Consider the following 17,336-nt stretch of genomic DNA (forward strand, 5'->3'; position numbering starts at 1 on the left):
ACCAGCAAGTGGTGCTGTTGTACAGATATACAACATGCTAATATAATAACACATGACATTTAGCGGGGGCTTTTATCCAATGTGACTTCCAGTCATGTGTGCTTACATTACATTACATTACATTATGGGTGGTCCTGGGAATTGAACCCACTACCCTGGCGTTACAAGCACCATGCTCTACCAACTGAGCTACAGAGGACCACCTTTGGTTACAASTAAATATACTAAATTGCTTTGGGCATCATTTTTGGAACGCAAACAAAAATACACCCMCGCAAACACACACTTTAAATTAAGACAACACATTTTTGGTTTTCAATGGAAAGTTAGCAGTTAAACGTTTTATTATGCCTGCACATCCGTACCAAACAGAAGGTTAGTATATCAAACAATTAAGAGTTTTTTCTGWTCATTTTCATACATATAAAATCACTATAAAATGTCACTCTATGATACTGTTCCACTGTAACATCTCTCTGTGGACTTCTTAATTAAACATTCACACGATAAACCGATTGCTATGCCGTGCTCTCTTCCTCAGTACAAAATTCTTGGCCAACCACATCTCTGTGTCCATGGTTACACCCGAAATGACACAGGAAGGCCCAGTATGAGGGAGAATAGTTTCTAAGCTCGACTGAAACCTTCTCCTTTGAAACAATATAAGACCATTTTCTGTCAAAGAAAATAAAAGGACTGAATAAATAAAGGTAAATAACTCTTGTCTGTCTGTCTATCTGTCTGTCTGTCTGTCTGTCTGTTTGTCTGTGATTCAGACAGTGACATCACAGCCATCTTCTCTCATGTAAGGCAGCCATTTTCACCAGGCCAGTACAGGCAGTGTAGGACACCTTTGGAGGACTAGCTAAAAAGCACATGGTGGTGACTGCATACTGTGTTTGTGCTCTGAAAATACTAACATAGGCCCATACAGACAGAAAACATGATTTTACTTTTGACTTCCCTTTGTACATTCTCTCTCATTGAAAGTAAACAGCAACAGGGTGCCTAGTTGGTGGGTGGTGCGTAGAAAATAGGGGCGGGCGCATACATAGGAGAATTGGCACCTCAGATCTTTGTGATGTCACCTGGATAAGTTATCAGAGTAATCTGGCACAATGCATGATGGGTAAATTAATTCCCCCCCTGGACAGACGGGAAAAGTCTTTGCATCTTTAGTGTGTCTGTGGGGGTGTTGGACTAGTCCATTCTGGGATACAGCAGGGGGTTGTACAAGGGATGGATGAGTCCATTTTAGGGGACGGTGACATGGAAGGGGCTGCCGGGGACATTTTCATCTCCCCATTTGACGATGAGGATGTAGTTGCCCTGTTCTTTGACGGTGTAGGTGACGTTGTACATCCTGTTGCCCAGGTGTTTAACGTAGACCTCTTCACACGGGGTCTTGGGTCCGTGTACCCCCACCATCAACATGTTAGTTCCTACAGGGGATGAAATACGGCAATATTAAGTATTTGTGTTAGTGTATGTGCGCAAAAACTTTATATGTGGGTGCATTTGTACACGTGTGTGTCTGCGTGTGTGTCTGTGTGTGTGTCTGCGTGTGTGTCTGCGTGTGTGTCTGCGTGTGTGCGCACCTGTGTGTATGACCATTGCCTCTCACCTGCTTTGCTGCAGTCCACTGTGAAGGTGTTCTTCTGCTCTACAAAGGCCGTTGATAGGCCGGCGCCCCGGGAGACCACCTTACTGGCATCCGAAGAGAACTTAGGGCCATAGGCCACGCCCATCGACGACGACGATGACGACGTCTTGGTTACAGTCTCCACAAGAACGGACGAGGTTTCATGTAGACTGTGACCACCAGAGAGACGAGCACCTAGAGAGAGAGAGTGAGAGGAAGAGAGAGAGAAAGAGAGAGAAAATAAGAGAGAGATAGAAGAGGGAGAGAGAGAGTGGGGTTGCATAAGTGGGGTTGCGTAAGATCTATAATCACATCTGGCGTGTTGCATAATCTCTCCTCATATAAAATATAAACACACACAGTTTAGGAGCCCTCTGGAAAAATACATCATGTCTAATATAATAGGAGGGTGTAGAGGCTAGGGACTCTTCCAACTCATTACACCAAGCCTCCACAAGGTCTGAGTCTTTAGTAGACCAGTACACACACACACACACACACACTTGCCATCTCTCCATCAACACATTCTCGACTCAACACTCAAACGTTAGTGTCTGGGTAGCGTTGCTCTATAGAGGACTTACCTGTGACTTTAGCCTTGAAGGGGCTGCCTACGATGTGGGATGGTCCTCCGTATTTGATGGTGATGAGATAGCTTCCGGGGGCCATGGGTGTGTAGGTGACCTTGTAACCCTCGGGACAATCTTGACAGTCCATCTTGACCTTGGACGGCCCATCGATGGTCACTGACAGAGCACCTGACCCCGCATTACACGTGTTCACTACAAAATCTGACGCCGCGCCTACAGGAGGGGAAAGAGATGGACAGGGAAAACATCCAATCASAGGTGAGTTAGAAGAGACATGTGAGCCAATATTGGTAATTTATACATTTTGTGTATTTTTCCTTACAATAGCCTATAGGCCTTCTTTGGGTATTTGAAATTGAAATGACCAAATTACTGAACTGTGTTAAAATTCTAATAAACACATACTGTATTTGTCTACATTATTGTATGTGTTTGTGTGTGTAGGACACAATGTTCCTCATACCTGTGGTTCCTCCTTCCAGCCCAGGTCCGAAGGCAGACACCATTCCCGGGTCCCCGACCTGTCCGATCTCTCCCACCCGGATCTTGAAGGGACTTCCGGGAATGTGGCTCCCGTTGAAACGCACTTCGATGGAGTGGACTCCGTTCTCCCTCGGGATAAACCGGATGGCGTGCTGGTCTGCAGGGGAACAGGAAGGGGACGGTAAAAATGGCCGACATGTTACAATATTCACAATTTACTTACTGAACCATTTATTTAGCAAGACATGCAATTGAGATGAACTTCTTTCTAATGTAGGATGAGCACCTGGTGCTTTGGTTGTACAAGCCCTCTACTGTAAAATACTACTACTGCATGCACTGCTGGTTTTTGACTTGATGTATTTTCTTAATTATCAAAGGAATTGAATCAATCTGGTGGAAAAGGCAGTATCTTGGATATTTTCTGTACTGTATAGTTGTGAGTTGTTGTATTGTCAGTTTGTTCAGTGCTATGTCTTACCGCTGTCCAGCTCAGTAACGTAACACTCCTCTACAGCTCCGGATGGGGTGTGAACCTTAGCATCTATCAACCCCCTCGCCCCGTTCAACTGCACTGCGAACGACGCCTCCTGGCCCACCTTCAACCCCATCTCCTTCAATCGCAAAAGTTAAAGGTCAATGATCTAATAAGCCCCATGTGGTCAGACTGATGACAGGGTGTTGGGTAACACATTTCCTCTAAAGCAGAAGCAGCTAATAATAATAATTATCCAACCATCTCACCCCCCAACTTGAACACACACACACACACACACACACACACACACACACATGGCCTGCATATAGATTTTAGAGTGGCCTGCCAAATCTATCCACTAATAAAACTATTCATAGCTAATCTAAATTCATTTACAACTCAAATAAAGATGACGTTCCACCTCTGGTTTAAATCTAAGAAGAGGTTATGACAGGTGTGTCTATTCATATTGCAGAGAACTCTGCCCTCCGTATAATACCATTCCAGTCCTCGCTAATAATGACAGACATCAGAATAAGGTCTGAAATTGCCAAGAAACTGAATATCTTGTACAACGCTGTGTACTACTCACTTCACAGAACAGCGCAAACTGTCTCTAACCAGAATAGAAAGAGGAGTGGGAGGCCCCGGTGCACAACTGAGCAAGAGGACAAGTACATTAGAGTGTCTAGTTTGAGAAACAGACACCTCACAAGTTCTCCACTGGCAGCTTCATTAAATAGTACCCGCAAACACAGTCTCACGTCAACAGTGAAGAGGCGACTCCGGGATGCTGGCATTCTAGGCGAGTTGCAAAGAAAAAAGCCATATCTCAGACTGGCCAATAAAAAAAAAGATTAAGCTGGGCAAAAAGAACACAGACACTGGACAGAGGAACTCGGCCTAGAAGGCCAGCATCCCGGAGTCGCCTCTTCACTGTTGACGTTGAGACTGGTGTTTTGAGGGTACAATTTAATGAAGGCGTCTGTTTCTCAAACGAGAACATTCTAATGTACTTGTCCTCTTGCTCAGTTGTGCACCAGGGCCTCCCACTCCTCTTTCTATTCTGGTTAGAGCCAGTTCTGTTCTGTGAAGGAAATAGTACACAGCGTTGTACGAGATCTTCAGTTTCTTGGCATTTAATCGCATGGAATAGCCTTCATTTTCTCAGAACAAGAATAGACTGACGAGTTTCAGAAGAAAGGTATTTGTTTCTGGCCATTTTGAGCCTGTAACAAACCCACAAATGCTGATGCTCCAGATATTCATCTAGGCTAAAGAAGGCCAGTTTTATTGCTTCTTTAATCAGTACAACAGTTTTCAGCTGCGCTAACATAATTGCAAAAGGGTTTTTCTAATGATTAATTAGCCTTTCAAATTATAAACTTGGATTAGCTAACACAACGTGCCATTGGAACACAGGAGTGATGGTTGCTGATAATAGGCCTCTGTAGCCTATGTAGATATTCCATTAAAAACCAGCCTTTTCCACTACAATCATTTACAACATTATCAATGTCTACACTGTATTTTCTGATCAACTTGATGTTATTTTAATGCACAAAAAAAAAAATCTTTCAAAAAGGTAGTGTATATGTGTGTGTGTGGCTGTGTGTGTGTGTTCTAACCTGTAGGCTGGTGACTGTAAGGCGGCGTGAGTTATCAGACAGAGTGGCGATGGGGACTACGAAGGGACTGTCTGGGATGTGCTCATCATTAAACTTAATGGACACCTCATAGTCACCTGGAGAGAGAGAGCGAGATAGAAGGCACATAGTCAACCTTGTGATTTTAGGTATAGAATATGTCCAGTATGTYGTTGTGTACGTTAGATGAATTTAGTGTGTATAATATGTTGGTCTGACCTGGTTCCTGCACCACATAGGCCACCCCGCAGGATCCATCCTTCCTGTCTTCAAAGCTGATCTCTGCCTTACTGGGCCCCTCTACAGCGATGGACAGACCTCCTGCACCAGCCTCTCTGGTCCAGATACTAAACTCAGCTACAGAGGAACACATACAGTCAGTTATACAGTATATACACAAGGGAAAGAAGCATGGAAGTTAGGAACCAATATACATAGGCAGTTAGGAAAGCAAAGGCTAGCTTTTTCAAACAGAAATTTGCATCCTGCAGCACAAACTCCAAAAAGTTATGGGGCACTGTAAAGTCCATAGAGAATAAGAGCACCTCCTCCCAGCTGCCCACTGCACTGAGGCTGGGATACACTGTCACCACCAATAAATCCATGATAATTGAGAATTTCAATAAGCATTTTTCTACGGATGGCMATGCTTTCCACCTGGCCACCCCTAACCTGGTCAACAGTCCTGCACCCCCCACAGCAACTTGCCCAAGCCTCCCCCATTTCTCCTTCACCCAAATCCAGATAGCTGATGTTCTGAAAGAGCTGCAAAATCTGGAACCCTACAAATCAGCAGGGCTAGACAATATGGACCCTCTTATCAGCCGAAATTGTGCAACTCCTATTACTAGCCTGTTCAACCTCTCTTTCGTATCATCTGAGATCCCTAAAGATTGGAAAGCTGCCGTGGTCATCCCCCTCTTCAAAGGGGGAGACACTCTAGACCCAAACTTGCTACAGACCTATATCTATCCTACCTGCCTTTCTAAGGTCTTCAAAAGCCAAGTTAACAAACAGATCACCGACCATTTCGAATCCCACCGTACCTTCTCTGCTATGCAATCTGGTTTCAGAGCTGGTCATGGGTCCACCTCAGCCACGCTCAAGGTCCTAAACGATATCATAACCTCCATCGATAAGAGACAATACTGTGCAGCTGTATTCATAGACCTGCGCAAGGCTTTAGACTCTGTCAATCATCACATTCATATTGGCAGACTCAACAGCCTTGGTCTCTCAAAATGACTGCCTCGCCTGGTTCACCAACTACTTCTCAGACAGAGTTCAGTGAGTCAAATCGGAGGGTCTGTTGTCCGGACTCTGGCAGTCTCTATTGGGGGTGCCACAGGTTCAATTCTCAGGCCGACTTTTTTCTCTGTACACATCATTGATGTCGCTCTTGCTGCTGGTGATTCTCTGATCCACCTCTACCAGACGATACCATTCTGTATACTTCTGGCCCTTTCTTTGGACACTGTGTTAACTTCTTTGGGACTGGGGGCAGTATTGAGTAGCTTGGATAAAAAGGTGCCCAGAGTAAACGCTGCTACTCAGTCCTAAAAGCTAGAATATGCATAATATTAGTACATTTGGATGGAAAACACTCTGAATTTTCTAAAACTGTTTGAATGATGTCTGTGAGTATAACAGAACCATATGGCAGGCAAAAACCTGAGAAAAAAAATCCAACCAGGAAGTGGGAAATCTTGAGGTTTGTAGTTTTTCATTGCCTGTCATTGCCTATCGAATATACAGTGTCTATGGGGTCATATTGCACTTCCGAAGTCTTCACTAGATGTCAACAGTCTTTAGAACTGTTGTTTGATGCTTCTACTGTGAAGGAGGGGGGGAATGAGAGCTGTTTGAGTCAGGGGTCTGGCAGAGTTGCCACGAGCTCAGTCTCGCGCACTCCCTGAGAGTTAGCTGCGTTCCATGCATTTCTACAGACAAAGGAATTCCTCCAGTTGAAACATTATTGAAGATTTATGATAAAAACATCCTAAAGAGTAAACTATTCCTTCGTTTGACATGTTTTCTACAAACTGTTAATATGACTTTTCGTCTGAAATATCGCCTGGAACTTGCCGCGCGCCTCCTGAGTTTGGATTTTGTACTAAACGCGCAAAACAAAAAGGAGGTGTTTGGACATAAATGATGGACATTATCGAACAAAAACAACATTATTGTGGAACTGGGATTCCTGGGAGTGCATTCTTGATGAAGATCATCAAAGGTAAGTGAATATTTATAATGCTATTTCTGACTTCTGTTAACTCCACAACATGGCGGGTATCTGTATGGCTTGTTTTTGTGTCTGAGCGCCGTACTCAGATTATTGCAATGGTGTTCTTTTTCCGGAAAGTTTTTTAAAAATCTGACAGAGCTTTTGCATTAAGGGAGAAGTTTTTCAATAATTCCATTCATAACAATTGAATCTTTTAGCAATGTTTATTTTGGAGTATTTCTGTAAATTGATGTGGCTCTCTGCAAAATCACCGGATGTTTTGGAACTACTGAACATAACGCGCCAATGTAAACTGAGATTTTTGGATATTAAATATGAACTTTATCGAACAAAACATACATGTATTGTGTAACATGAAGTCCTATGAGTGTCATCTGATGAAGATCATCAAAGGTTAGTGATTAATTTTATCTCTATTTCTGCTTTTTGTGACTCCTCTCTTTGGCTGGAAAAAATGGCTGTGTTTTTCTGTGACTAGTGTGCTGACCTAACATTATCGTTGTGTGCTTTTGTCGTAAAGCCTTTTTGAAATCGAACACTGTGGCTGGATTTACAACAAATGTATTCTTAAAATGGGTGTAAAATACTTGTATGTTTGAGGAATTGTTATTATGGGATTTCTGTTGTTTTGAATTTGGCGCCCTACAATTTCACTGGCTTTTGGCGAGGTGGGACGCTACCGTCCGAATATCCCAGAGAGGTTAACTAACCTCAAACGAGCTTCAATGCCATACAACTTCCTTCCGTGGGCCTCCAACTGCTCTTAAATGCAAGTAAAACTAAATGCATGCTCTCCACCGATCGCTACCAGCACCTGCCCGCTCCGTCCAGCATCACTACTCTGGACGTTTCTGACTTAGGTATTTGTAGATGTCCACATATTCTAGGTGTCTGGTTAAACTGTAACTCTCCTTCCAGACTGACATTAAGCATCTCCAATCCAAAATTAAATCTAGAATCGCTTCCTATTTCGCCCACAAAGTATCCTTCACTCATGCTGCTACCACCACCCTCGTAAAACTGACTATCCTACCGATCCTTGACTTCGGCGATGTCATTTACAAAATAGCCTCCAATACTCAGCAAATTGGATGCAGTCTATCACAGTGCCATCCGTTTTGTCACCAAAGCCCCATATACTACCCACCACTGCGACCTGTATGCTCTCGTTAGCTGGCCCTCGCTTCATATTCGTCGCCAAATCCACTGGCTCCAGGTCATCTATAAGTCTATGCTAGGTAAAGCCACGCCTTATCTCAGCTCACTGGTCACCATAGCAGCACCACCCGTAAGCACGCGCTCCAGCAGGTATTTTCACTGTTCACCCCAAAGCCAATTCCTGCTTCGGACGCCTTTCCTTCCAGCTCTCTGCTGCCAATGACTGGAACGAATTGCAAATATCACTGAAGCTGGAGACTCATATCTCCCTCACTAACTTTAAGCACCAGCTGTCAGAGCAGCTCACAGATCACTGCACCTGTACATAGCCCATCTGTAAATAGCCCATCCAACTACCGCATCCCCATGCTGTTATTTTTTTTTCTCCTTTGCACCCCAGTATCTCTACTTGCACATTCATCTTCTGCACATCATTCCATCCAGTGTTTTAATTGCTAAATTGTAATTATTTCGCCACTATGGCCTATTTATTGCCTTACCTCCCTTATCTTACCTCATTTGCACACACTGTATATAGACTTTTTTTCTATTGTGTTATTGACTGTATGTTTGTTTTATTCCATGTGTAACTCCGTGTTGTTGTTTGTGTCGCACTGCTTTGCTTTATCTTGCCAGGTCACAGTTGTAAATGAGAACTTGTTCTCAACTAGCCTACCTGGTTAAATAAGGTGAAATAAAAAAATAAAAAAATATGGTAGTTTCCATTATCTTGATCAAAAGCCCAACATAGCCCTACATTTAGTGACTGACTGAAAAGGCAAGGCTCCCTATCAGAAGCTTCATACCAGCCTATCACTTTCTAAGGAGACTCTACTGCCCCCCTCAGCCAACCTACCTGCCATTCCTAGCCCACTCCTCTATCCAGCCCCGTGCCCCCGGCCCGGACCTTGTGTGCCCCTCCCTCTCCCAGGGGCCCCACGGTGAACTGGAAGGGGCTCCCGGGGACGTGCTGGCCCCGGTACTTGACGTTGACCGTGTGGGGCCCCATCTCCTGGGGGATGAAACGGACGCTGTAGGTGCTGTCCTCGCCGTCGATGATCTCTGCGTCCTCCGTCTTACCCCCCGGACTGGTCACCTGGGCCGTCATCTCCTGGGTCCCCTGGTCACCTGGATTGGTTGGAGGGAAAGAAAAAAAAGAAGGAAAGAGAGTAGGGGGAGAGAGAAATATATGGGAGAAGGAGGAAGAAAGAGAGAGAGGAGAAGGAGAGAAGGACACAAGGAGGAGAAGTACTTCAGACAAACTTCAAAATACTGTTCACTCTTCAAACACTCAGGTTGTCTGTAGGGGGAGTGGATAATCAGAGAGACTGTATGAGGTTAGTCAGACTGAGATGTGGATTCAGCGGTGTGTGGATCAGTCTCTGGCTCTGTGTGATGTCAGAGTAAGATGGCTGGGTCACAGAGGTGACAGCCATGAACTGCTCAGATTTTCCAGCTCTGCTCTCTCCTTTAAATGCCCTCCTATAAATTCCAATCTGGGACAATGGGAGAAACATGGATCGACTCCCCAACTCAACACACACAAAGGCACACACATTAATTAATATCCAGACATGTTAACACCTGATCTATAAAATGGACTATTTACATACATCATTGCATCATGCAATTTATTTTTATTTTTATTCAACTTAATCAAGCAGTAGTTTGACATACATTTGTATTCTAGATGTATTTATTATTCTGGATTAAAACAAAAAAAACGAATTGGACACTCAACACAAAACACACACATTCCGAATCAATTAATCGGCATTAGACAGGCCTCACACACCCTCTTGTGTCACACACACACCCTCTTGAGGCTGTCTGGTAGTGGCTGGTATCCCACTGAAGCCTGTGAGACTCTGACTCCCCAGGAACTCTCCAAACACGTCCCTGAAGGGGTCTCCCCCRACCTGGGTACTCTCCTCCACACGCACTTCACGCTTGGTCTCCCCCGCCTGTGTCTTACTAATCTCTGTGCGCTCCGTGCGCGTGTACGTGTGACTGCTGCGCGTGAACGTGCGCGTATGCCGCTCTTGGGCCGACACCATCTGAAACCAATTACCTACAGAGGGTGGAAGGAGGGAGGGAAGGAAGGAGGGAAGGAGGAAGAAAGAGCAAGAGATGAAAATAGAACTATGCAGTAGGAAGACCAAGCAAGGGGTCACAACAGTGTGTAGTAAAGGTATGTGAAAGCATGTGACTGCGCAAGGAGAGGAAGACAAGAGAAAAGGAGGGATGGTAGATAGAAAGGAGGAGAGCCAGTGGGCTTTTTGGAATCCCAATCCTTGACCACACACAGACCATAACGGTTCTCACCTGGTATTTTGAGGTTGAGGTTACAGGTGCTGCCCACAGTAGCAATTGATGGAGCATGTCTCTTCCTGGTGATGCTCTCCTTCACCCTGCCCTCACCACACACCTTCACTGTGAAAGGACTTCCTGTGGGATATACCAATCACAGCCAGTCAGGAACCCAAATCAGACAAAAAAAATGCAAGACCACCCATAGCAAGACAAGTCTGTTTAGACAGGAGCTGGATTTAGACAGGAGCTGGATTTAGACAGGAGCTGCATGTTGTAAGACACCCCCTCCGGCGGCCTCAGGGGTGTCTTACAACATGCCTGTATACAATCCAGCTCCTGTCTAAACAGACTTGTCTTGCTATGGGTGGTCTTGCACCTGAACTCCTGAAGCACCTGAACTCACCTGGAATGTGCTGGTCGGCGAACTTGATGTTGATGATGTAATTTCCTGGTTCAGTGGGACAGTAGGTCACCTTACAGGTACCATCCTCCACATCCTCACAGTTAATATCCACCTTACTGGGACCCTCGATAGACAGACCCAGACCACCATACCCTGATAGAGAGAAGAGGGAGGGAGGGAAAGAGAGAGACATGAGAAGAGGAGAGAGATTAGATAGTGAGACATGAGAGAGGAGAGAGATGGGGAGAAAGATGTCACAGTGAGTGTTGGTTACACCAGTCATATCCACATTGTAATGGAAAACTGTAATTTATGCAGCCATTTTGAGTATTATTAACAGTAAAATATGTGAAACATTTTACTGCAGCATTCTGTAAATGATGGTCCATTGTGGGAACATTTTGTGGGCAGGGAAATTATTGCTGTATTTTGAATGGTACACTGTAAAAACCATAACTTGTTTTTACAGTAACTTACTGGCAGCTTGTTACCTGTAAATTACTGTAAAAAAAAAAGTACAGTATGTTATTGTAAATTCCAAATAAACTTTGGATTAACAGTATGTTATTGTAAAGAAAGCACTTACCGTAAAAACAAGTTACATTTTTTAAAGTGTACTGTAATTCTATCCCACAGAATACGGAGTGCCAAAAAGCTTTTGACCATTAACATATTTGAGGCGGGTCTTGTAGAGGCTATATTTGTTGCACCCGTTAGTGAAAATGCTGTACTAATTTAACCTGCATGTGGTATTAGTGCCCCATCAATTTAAAAGGGCACAGATTGGAGTGGCAGCAAGTCTTAAACCTTAAATGATTGAGCATTTTGCCATGTCCTTTCGGTTTGTTTTGCCCTGTGGTCACTGCCAGTTTAGAAGCCTTTGTTAAGGCCTCTAGAAGTGCAAGTGATATAAAACACCAAATATTMATTGATATGCTGTAAAGAAAAACACATTACCAAGCAGCCAATCTTTTTACACCAATCCCATGTAATTACAGTCAAATACTGTCAAATACAAATCCTAATCCCCTCAACAAATTTCATCCATCCATTCATTACGATTACAGTAGCATTTACTTTTTTTACAGTATAATACAATCAATTCTACGGTATTGTGTCAATACGCAGTGCTCGCTTTGATACAGTATTTAGATAACAGTAGGTGTACTGCAATATGAAATATAGTAACTTACTTGCCAGTGAGCTGCCTGCAAGTTACTGACAAATTCACTGCAACCCTTTTACAGTGCATACACAGCAAAAACTATTATAACCTAAAACTTCTGAACGTCTAAAGTTGAATATTATCTTAACCCTCTATTATGTTCAATAGTAACTTGTCACAATGAATACCAATGAAAACACCCTCACCTGCGTTCCTGGTGTCAACTATGAACTCAGCCACCTCAAAGATGTGTCCCTCCACCAGTCCCTGGCCAAACACCTTGACCTTGCTGGCGTCCCCGATCTCTGACTGRCCCACCATGATCTTGAAGGGGCTGTTGGTCACGTGCGTCCCGTTCTTCTTCACACTCACAACATGCTCCCCCACCTCCTTAGGAGTGAATGAGATACCTAGAGAGGAGGACGGATARAGGAGAACGCAATCAGGTACATGGAATGACTATATCTGTGCCTCTTTATGGTTTAAATATATACAAGTTTACCCTTGCTGCTATCATACCAGGTCTCTTTCGACACAAAAAAAGAGGTTTACGCAACTAACAGTTGTGTTACTGACTAAATAATAGATTCATAAACTTTGGGACCCRGGCCTGGTGAGTGGCTCACCGATGTGTCGATTGGGCAGTCTCTTGAGGAGGCAGGGTTCCTCGTTGCCCGACGGTGCTCTGATGCTCGCTGTCAGGCTGCTCAGGTCYGTCTCTGAGATCTTCAATGACACGTCTGTTGCCGTGCCGACGTTGAGCTGGGATGTCCTCATAGTGTCATCCCCTACAGGGGAGAGAAGGACAGAAAAGAACAAAGAGAATGAAGGAGAGAAAATGAAAACGAATTCATGCATTTAATGAATACAACCTTTGAATACAACCTTGCTCAAGCCTTGTTGCATATTACAAACTCTCTCTCTCTCACTCTCTCTCACACACACACATACACAGAGTCAATACCTGTGATCTTGGCAGTGTAGGGGCTGCCGGCGATGTGTTTGTTGTCAAACTTGACAATGATGTTGTAGTCTCCTGGTACAGTGGGAAGGTAGGACACAGTACAGGTTCCATCCTTGTTGTCCTTACAGTTGATCTCTGCCTTAGAGGGGCCCTCCACCGCCAGGGACAGGCCACCTAGACATGAGAGGAGAGAGAGAGAAAGACAGGAAGAGAGAAAGACGGGAAGAGAGAAAGACAGGAAGAGAGAAAGACAGGAAGAGAGAAAGTAGGAATAGCAGAAGAGAGGAGAGATGGGGGAATGTAGGGGGAGACAAGGGATGAGAGAGGGACGGAGGAAAATCATGCAAGGGAAAGGGATTGAAGACTTTGAGAATTGTTGAATACCATGATTAATACCATGATAGAATTTGACCATAGCACAGTAGTGGCACAAATCAGTATGGTATTATTTGGTTCAGTTCCTTACCTTCCCCTGCATCCTTGGTGACGATGGTGAAGGTGGCAGGTTTGTTGACCATGCCGTGACTCAGACCAGGACCATAGGCTGTCACATGACCACTATTGATGGCATCTACATAGAACTGGAGGGGACTTCCTGTGTTGGAACAGCATTAAACAGCATATTATGGATCTACTTCCTGTATGGAATTAGACTCTGTGTGTATGTATGTGTGTGTGTGTTTTTCTCTATGCAATATGTACCTGGGATGTGGTTTCCATCATATTTGATGTCCATCTCGTGCAGGCCTTCTTCTGTTAGGGGCGTACTTCACTGTGACTGTCCCATCCTTGTTGTCTGTGATGTTAGGACGGGCTGTCTTACCTGAGGGCATACGCAACTCACCTGGAAACACACACACACACACAGGTAAGTTATTATCATACATATCACAGCAAACACCACACACACACACCAACTTAGACATCAGTTAAATCTCACCTGTGATCTCTCCCTTCTGAACGGTGAACGGAATGACCAGGTTGAAGGGGCGGAGCATAGGCTCCATGATATCCCCGGGGGTGACGGGCTCCTCTGTGGCCTATGAAAGGGAAATTATTCAATTAACATTGGCATTCTGGTCTATATCTCTGCTCAGGGACAGTACGAGGGGATGGAGGTGAAAGCACAGCCCAGACAAAGGCCCTGACTCTGGGCAGGCAGGACAGGCGAGAGTCCAGGCTTTGAAGGCCTGAGAGATAATCAAGATAAGCTGAAAGAAAAACAGTCAAAGCGATGCGAGAGCGTCTCACGCACACACAACAGACACATAGATGCTCAATGGCTATCGCCACAAAGGAGACAAGCAAAACAGAAATGAAGTGGACATGCAATGATTCTTTGCGAGCAGCATCTGAGGACAAGCAACAAAGGTTTTTGAGATGTGCATGGAAAGTAAAGTAGGAATCATGGTGTTGGGATATGAAGGAGGTGGGTAAGCTGAAGGAGAGGGTGGAGGTAAGTGCTGGCAGGGTGGGGTGGGGTGAGGGGAGGTTTGGGGTAGGTTTATACCCAGTGAGGGGGGTAGCCCTGGTAGGGCTGGTAGGGCTGTTGTAACTGGAGCTTGTCACACGGTTCCTCTATTATAGGGACGGTATCACTGGCCTGTTGGGGAGGGTAAGTCACACGTTTAGGAAAACTTCATAGAAATCGACTAATTACTCATCATATTTCTATGGGTAACTTACAAACCATCATGCGCACACAGTTATAGTAATCCTCCAAGGATTATCGTAGGCTCATGTAAGTGGCACACCATGCACAACTCATGTACTGTCACATGACATGAGTCAAACCTACTGTCTCTGAACCAGCCTAGAGATCACACAACATCGTGTGATACCATTACAGAAGACATTCAATGAATGAAACACATTTATGGCAACACTGTGACAAAAAAACGACACTTTCCCAACAAATTCAGGTAAGGACTACAGTACCCATGATTCCGTGGGTACTGTAGGACCAGGAAGTACTCACCACAATGTGGAAGGGGCTGTTTGGAATGTGTTCTCCTCCGAAGCGGATGGTGATGACGTATTTCCCAGGTTCCGGAGCCGTGTAGTAGATGTCAAACGTTCCGTCGGAATTCTCCACCACGTCCACGTCTAGTTCGGCCCCATCTGGTGTCGACACCTTACAGGTCACCTTCCCCTTCCCAGCAGCTTTTGCGTCCACGGTGATGACGGTCTCCTCGCCGATCTGGATGGTGGGTGCGAGGCCTGAACCTGTCGAGAATGATGGACATGTAAGGAGACCATACAGAACTACAGAAACTATCCCGTCATCACAAACATCAAGTCAATATAATCATGTGCAGTACATACACTGGTATACATGCTAGTTTTCAGAAGAATTAGCATGTTAATTAATGCTCACCCAATCCATGTCCTCCAATGGAAACTGTAGATAGAAAGTAAATGGTGCCTCATTAATGTTGCATCATGGGCTAAAACCCACCAAAGCTACTTCATCAGAGCAATGATTATCCAGGCCTTCCTCCATAGAGATAGACAGTATAGATATACATTTACATATAGTCCTCTCACTGACCTGTGACCAGACACTTGCTGGCGTCTCCAGTGGGCAGGGCATGGATACGATAGGGTGAGTAGGGAATCTCRTCTCCTCCATACTTGATGGTGATGGTGTAGCGCCCTGCCATGTCTGGTACATAGGACACTGTGTACGTCCCATCTCTGTTGTCACGGATGTTGGCCTTTTTCGGCTTGCCTTCTGGGTCCTACAGGTATAGGGATATGGTATGAGTGTGTGCATGTGTGCACTCATGTAAACTGTACATGTTCTATGTATGTCATCTTTTCAACATGATGCAACACTAATCTGTGCACAATGCAACAATGGGAGTGATTATCTTTGAGAAGTGATGGTGCTATGTTTAGGGAAGCACCATTTTCTACAGTTAGTGGGATAAAGAAAACCACATTAGCCAATTAGCCAAACCCAATGGAGGTCAGTCCACACAGACTGGGGAGGAGGGACATTAAGGGGATGGAGAATGTCTTTCATGTGTACTACTGCTTAGGAGAAACGTTCACTTTCAAACATCCAAGAGATCCCTGTTCCTCCCTGTACTGATGTGTACTGTCCCAACTCATCACAGCACCACAATTGTTTCAGTGAAGCTTCAGCCAGGGAGTCAAGTGAATCCTTTGTTAATGCATTGTTTTAACTTTGGTCTAAAATCCCTTTTTATCTGGTTTACAATCCCTTCCCTCCTCTCTCACAGTAAGAAGAGAAGAGAGTGAAAGGAGACAGAGATTACAAAATAATCCTCCCAGGGTCCTCAGCAAGTACAAAAAAGACAAGGGGAAAAGAACAAGGGGACTAGGGAAGAAGGGGACGAAAAGGGAACAAGAGGGCGAGGGCGAGGGAGACGGCAGCAGCGTGAGAGTGAAAGAGAAGAGTCCAGAAAAAGGAAGAGCAGGCTTACGGAGCCTTTTTTAAGAATACTGAAGGGTATGTCCCCTTGACTATATGCTTCTCCATACCTCCTGCCCCAGTCTCCCACAAACACTGAGGCCTCGCGCCTGGACCCATCCGGACCCTGCAGACAAGTCAACAGCAGACACATCACAGCCACAACCCAACCACATCCCAGATCAGGGACGCGGCAGAGAGAAACGAATGGTAGAATGGGGGGGGCTGACTTTGACATGGGGTTGGTGTTGGGTTTTTTATTAAACACACAATAAAGAAAATAAGGTAGAAATGTTAAAATTGTAACAAGCATGAATCATAACAGCAAGCTTGAAGAGATGTTTATCCTCTTAAGGTTAAAGAAAAAATAAATGGAGGTTCTCTTTTAAATAGGGAGGAGAATGTCTGAGCTCACAGTCTACGACAGTTTCTGTCTAGAGAGGAAGTGACAGAGGCGGAGGTGACTCACCAGTATCTGCACAGTGAGCAGGCCTTCGCACAGCATCGCGGGCATCGATGGTGAACTCCACAGGCAGGCTGGCAGGCACACCCTGGGCATTCAAACCTGGCCCACTGGCAAGCACCTTACTGGCATCATGAGCAGGCAATGTCTTGATCTTAAAGGACTGCAGAGAGAGAAAAATAATATAAATTGTAAAGAATGAGCGGTCACGACTAAAAGATGTTAATGAAAGATCAAGATTTAAATCTCTCAAGGATTGAAATGTTTCAGTTCAACGTGATTCCCACTTCAAGACAGGAAAGAGGATCAAGAGAGAATCGACATAGGCGATGGCAAACATTGTGTAG

The 17,336-nt window shown here is 44.7% G+C and overlaps 1 protein-coding gene across 1 annotated transcript in view; it reads right to left on the reverse strand.

Moving 5' to 3' along the window:
• Positions 1 to 305: 305 nt before the first annotated feature.
• LOC111951555 (filamin-C-like) overlaps positions 306 to 17,336 on the reverse strand; it is a 56,559-nt gene continuing 39,528 nt past the window's right edge. The window contains 24 exon segments of the mRNA XM_070442759.1: positions 306 to 1,442; positions 1,625 to 1,837; positions 2,227 to 2,445; positions 2,696 to 2,872; positions 3,197 to 3,329; positions 4,822 to 4,937; positions 5,059 to 5,196; positions 8,521 to 8,532; positions 9,113 to 9,370; positions 10,038 to 10,313; positions 10,568 to 10,690; positions 10,959 to 11,111; positions 12,330 to 12,533; positions 12,750 to 12,911; positions 13,088 to 13,261; positions 13,554 to 13,682; positions 13,790 to 13,844; positions 13,846 to 13,931; positions 14,028 to 14,127; positions 15,066 to 15,313; positions 15,465 to 15,488; positions 15,639 to 15,828; positions 16,996 to 17,025; positions 17,027 to 17,152. Coding sequence (XP_070298860.1) covers positions 1,255 to 1,442; positions 1,625 to 1,837; positions 2,227 to 2,445; positions 2,696 to 2,872; positions 3,197 to 3,329; positions 4,822 to 4,937; positions 5,059 to 5,196; positions 8,521 to 8,532; positions 9,113 to 9,370; positions 10,038 to 10,313; positions 10,568 to 10,690; positions 10,959 to 11,111; positions 12,330 to 12,533; positions 12,750 to 12,911; positions 13,088 to 13,261; positions 13,554 to 13,682; positions 13,790 to 13,844; positions 13,846 to 13,931; positions 14,028 to 14,127; positions 15,066 to 15,313; positions 15,465 to 15,488; positions 15,639 to 15,828; positions 16,996 to 17,025; positions 17,027 to 17,152 — 3,534 coding nt within the window. The 3' untranslated portion in view covers positions 306 to 1,254.

This window comes from Salvelinus sp. IW2-2015, unplaced genomic scaffold, assembly GCF_002910315.2.
Source record: "Salvelinus sp. IW2-2015 unplaced genomic scaffold, ASM291031v2 Un_scaffold16589, whole genome shotgun sequence".
NCBI classification, from domain to species: Eukaryota; Metazoa; Chordata; class Actinopteri; order Salmoniformes; family Salmonidae; genus Salvelinus; species Salvelinus sp. IW2-2015.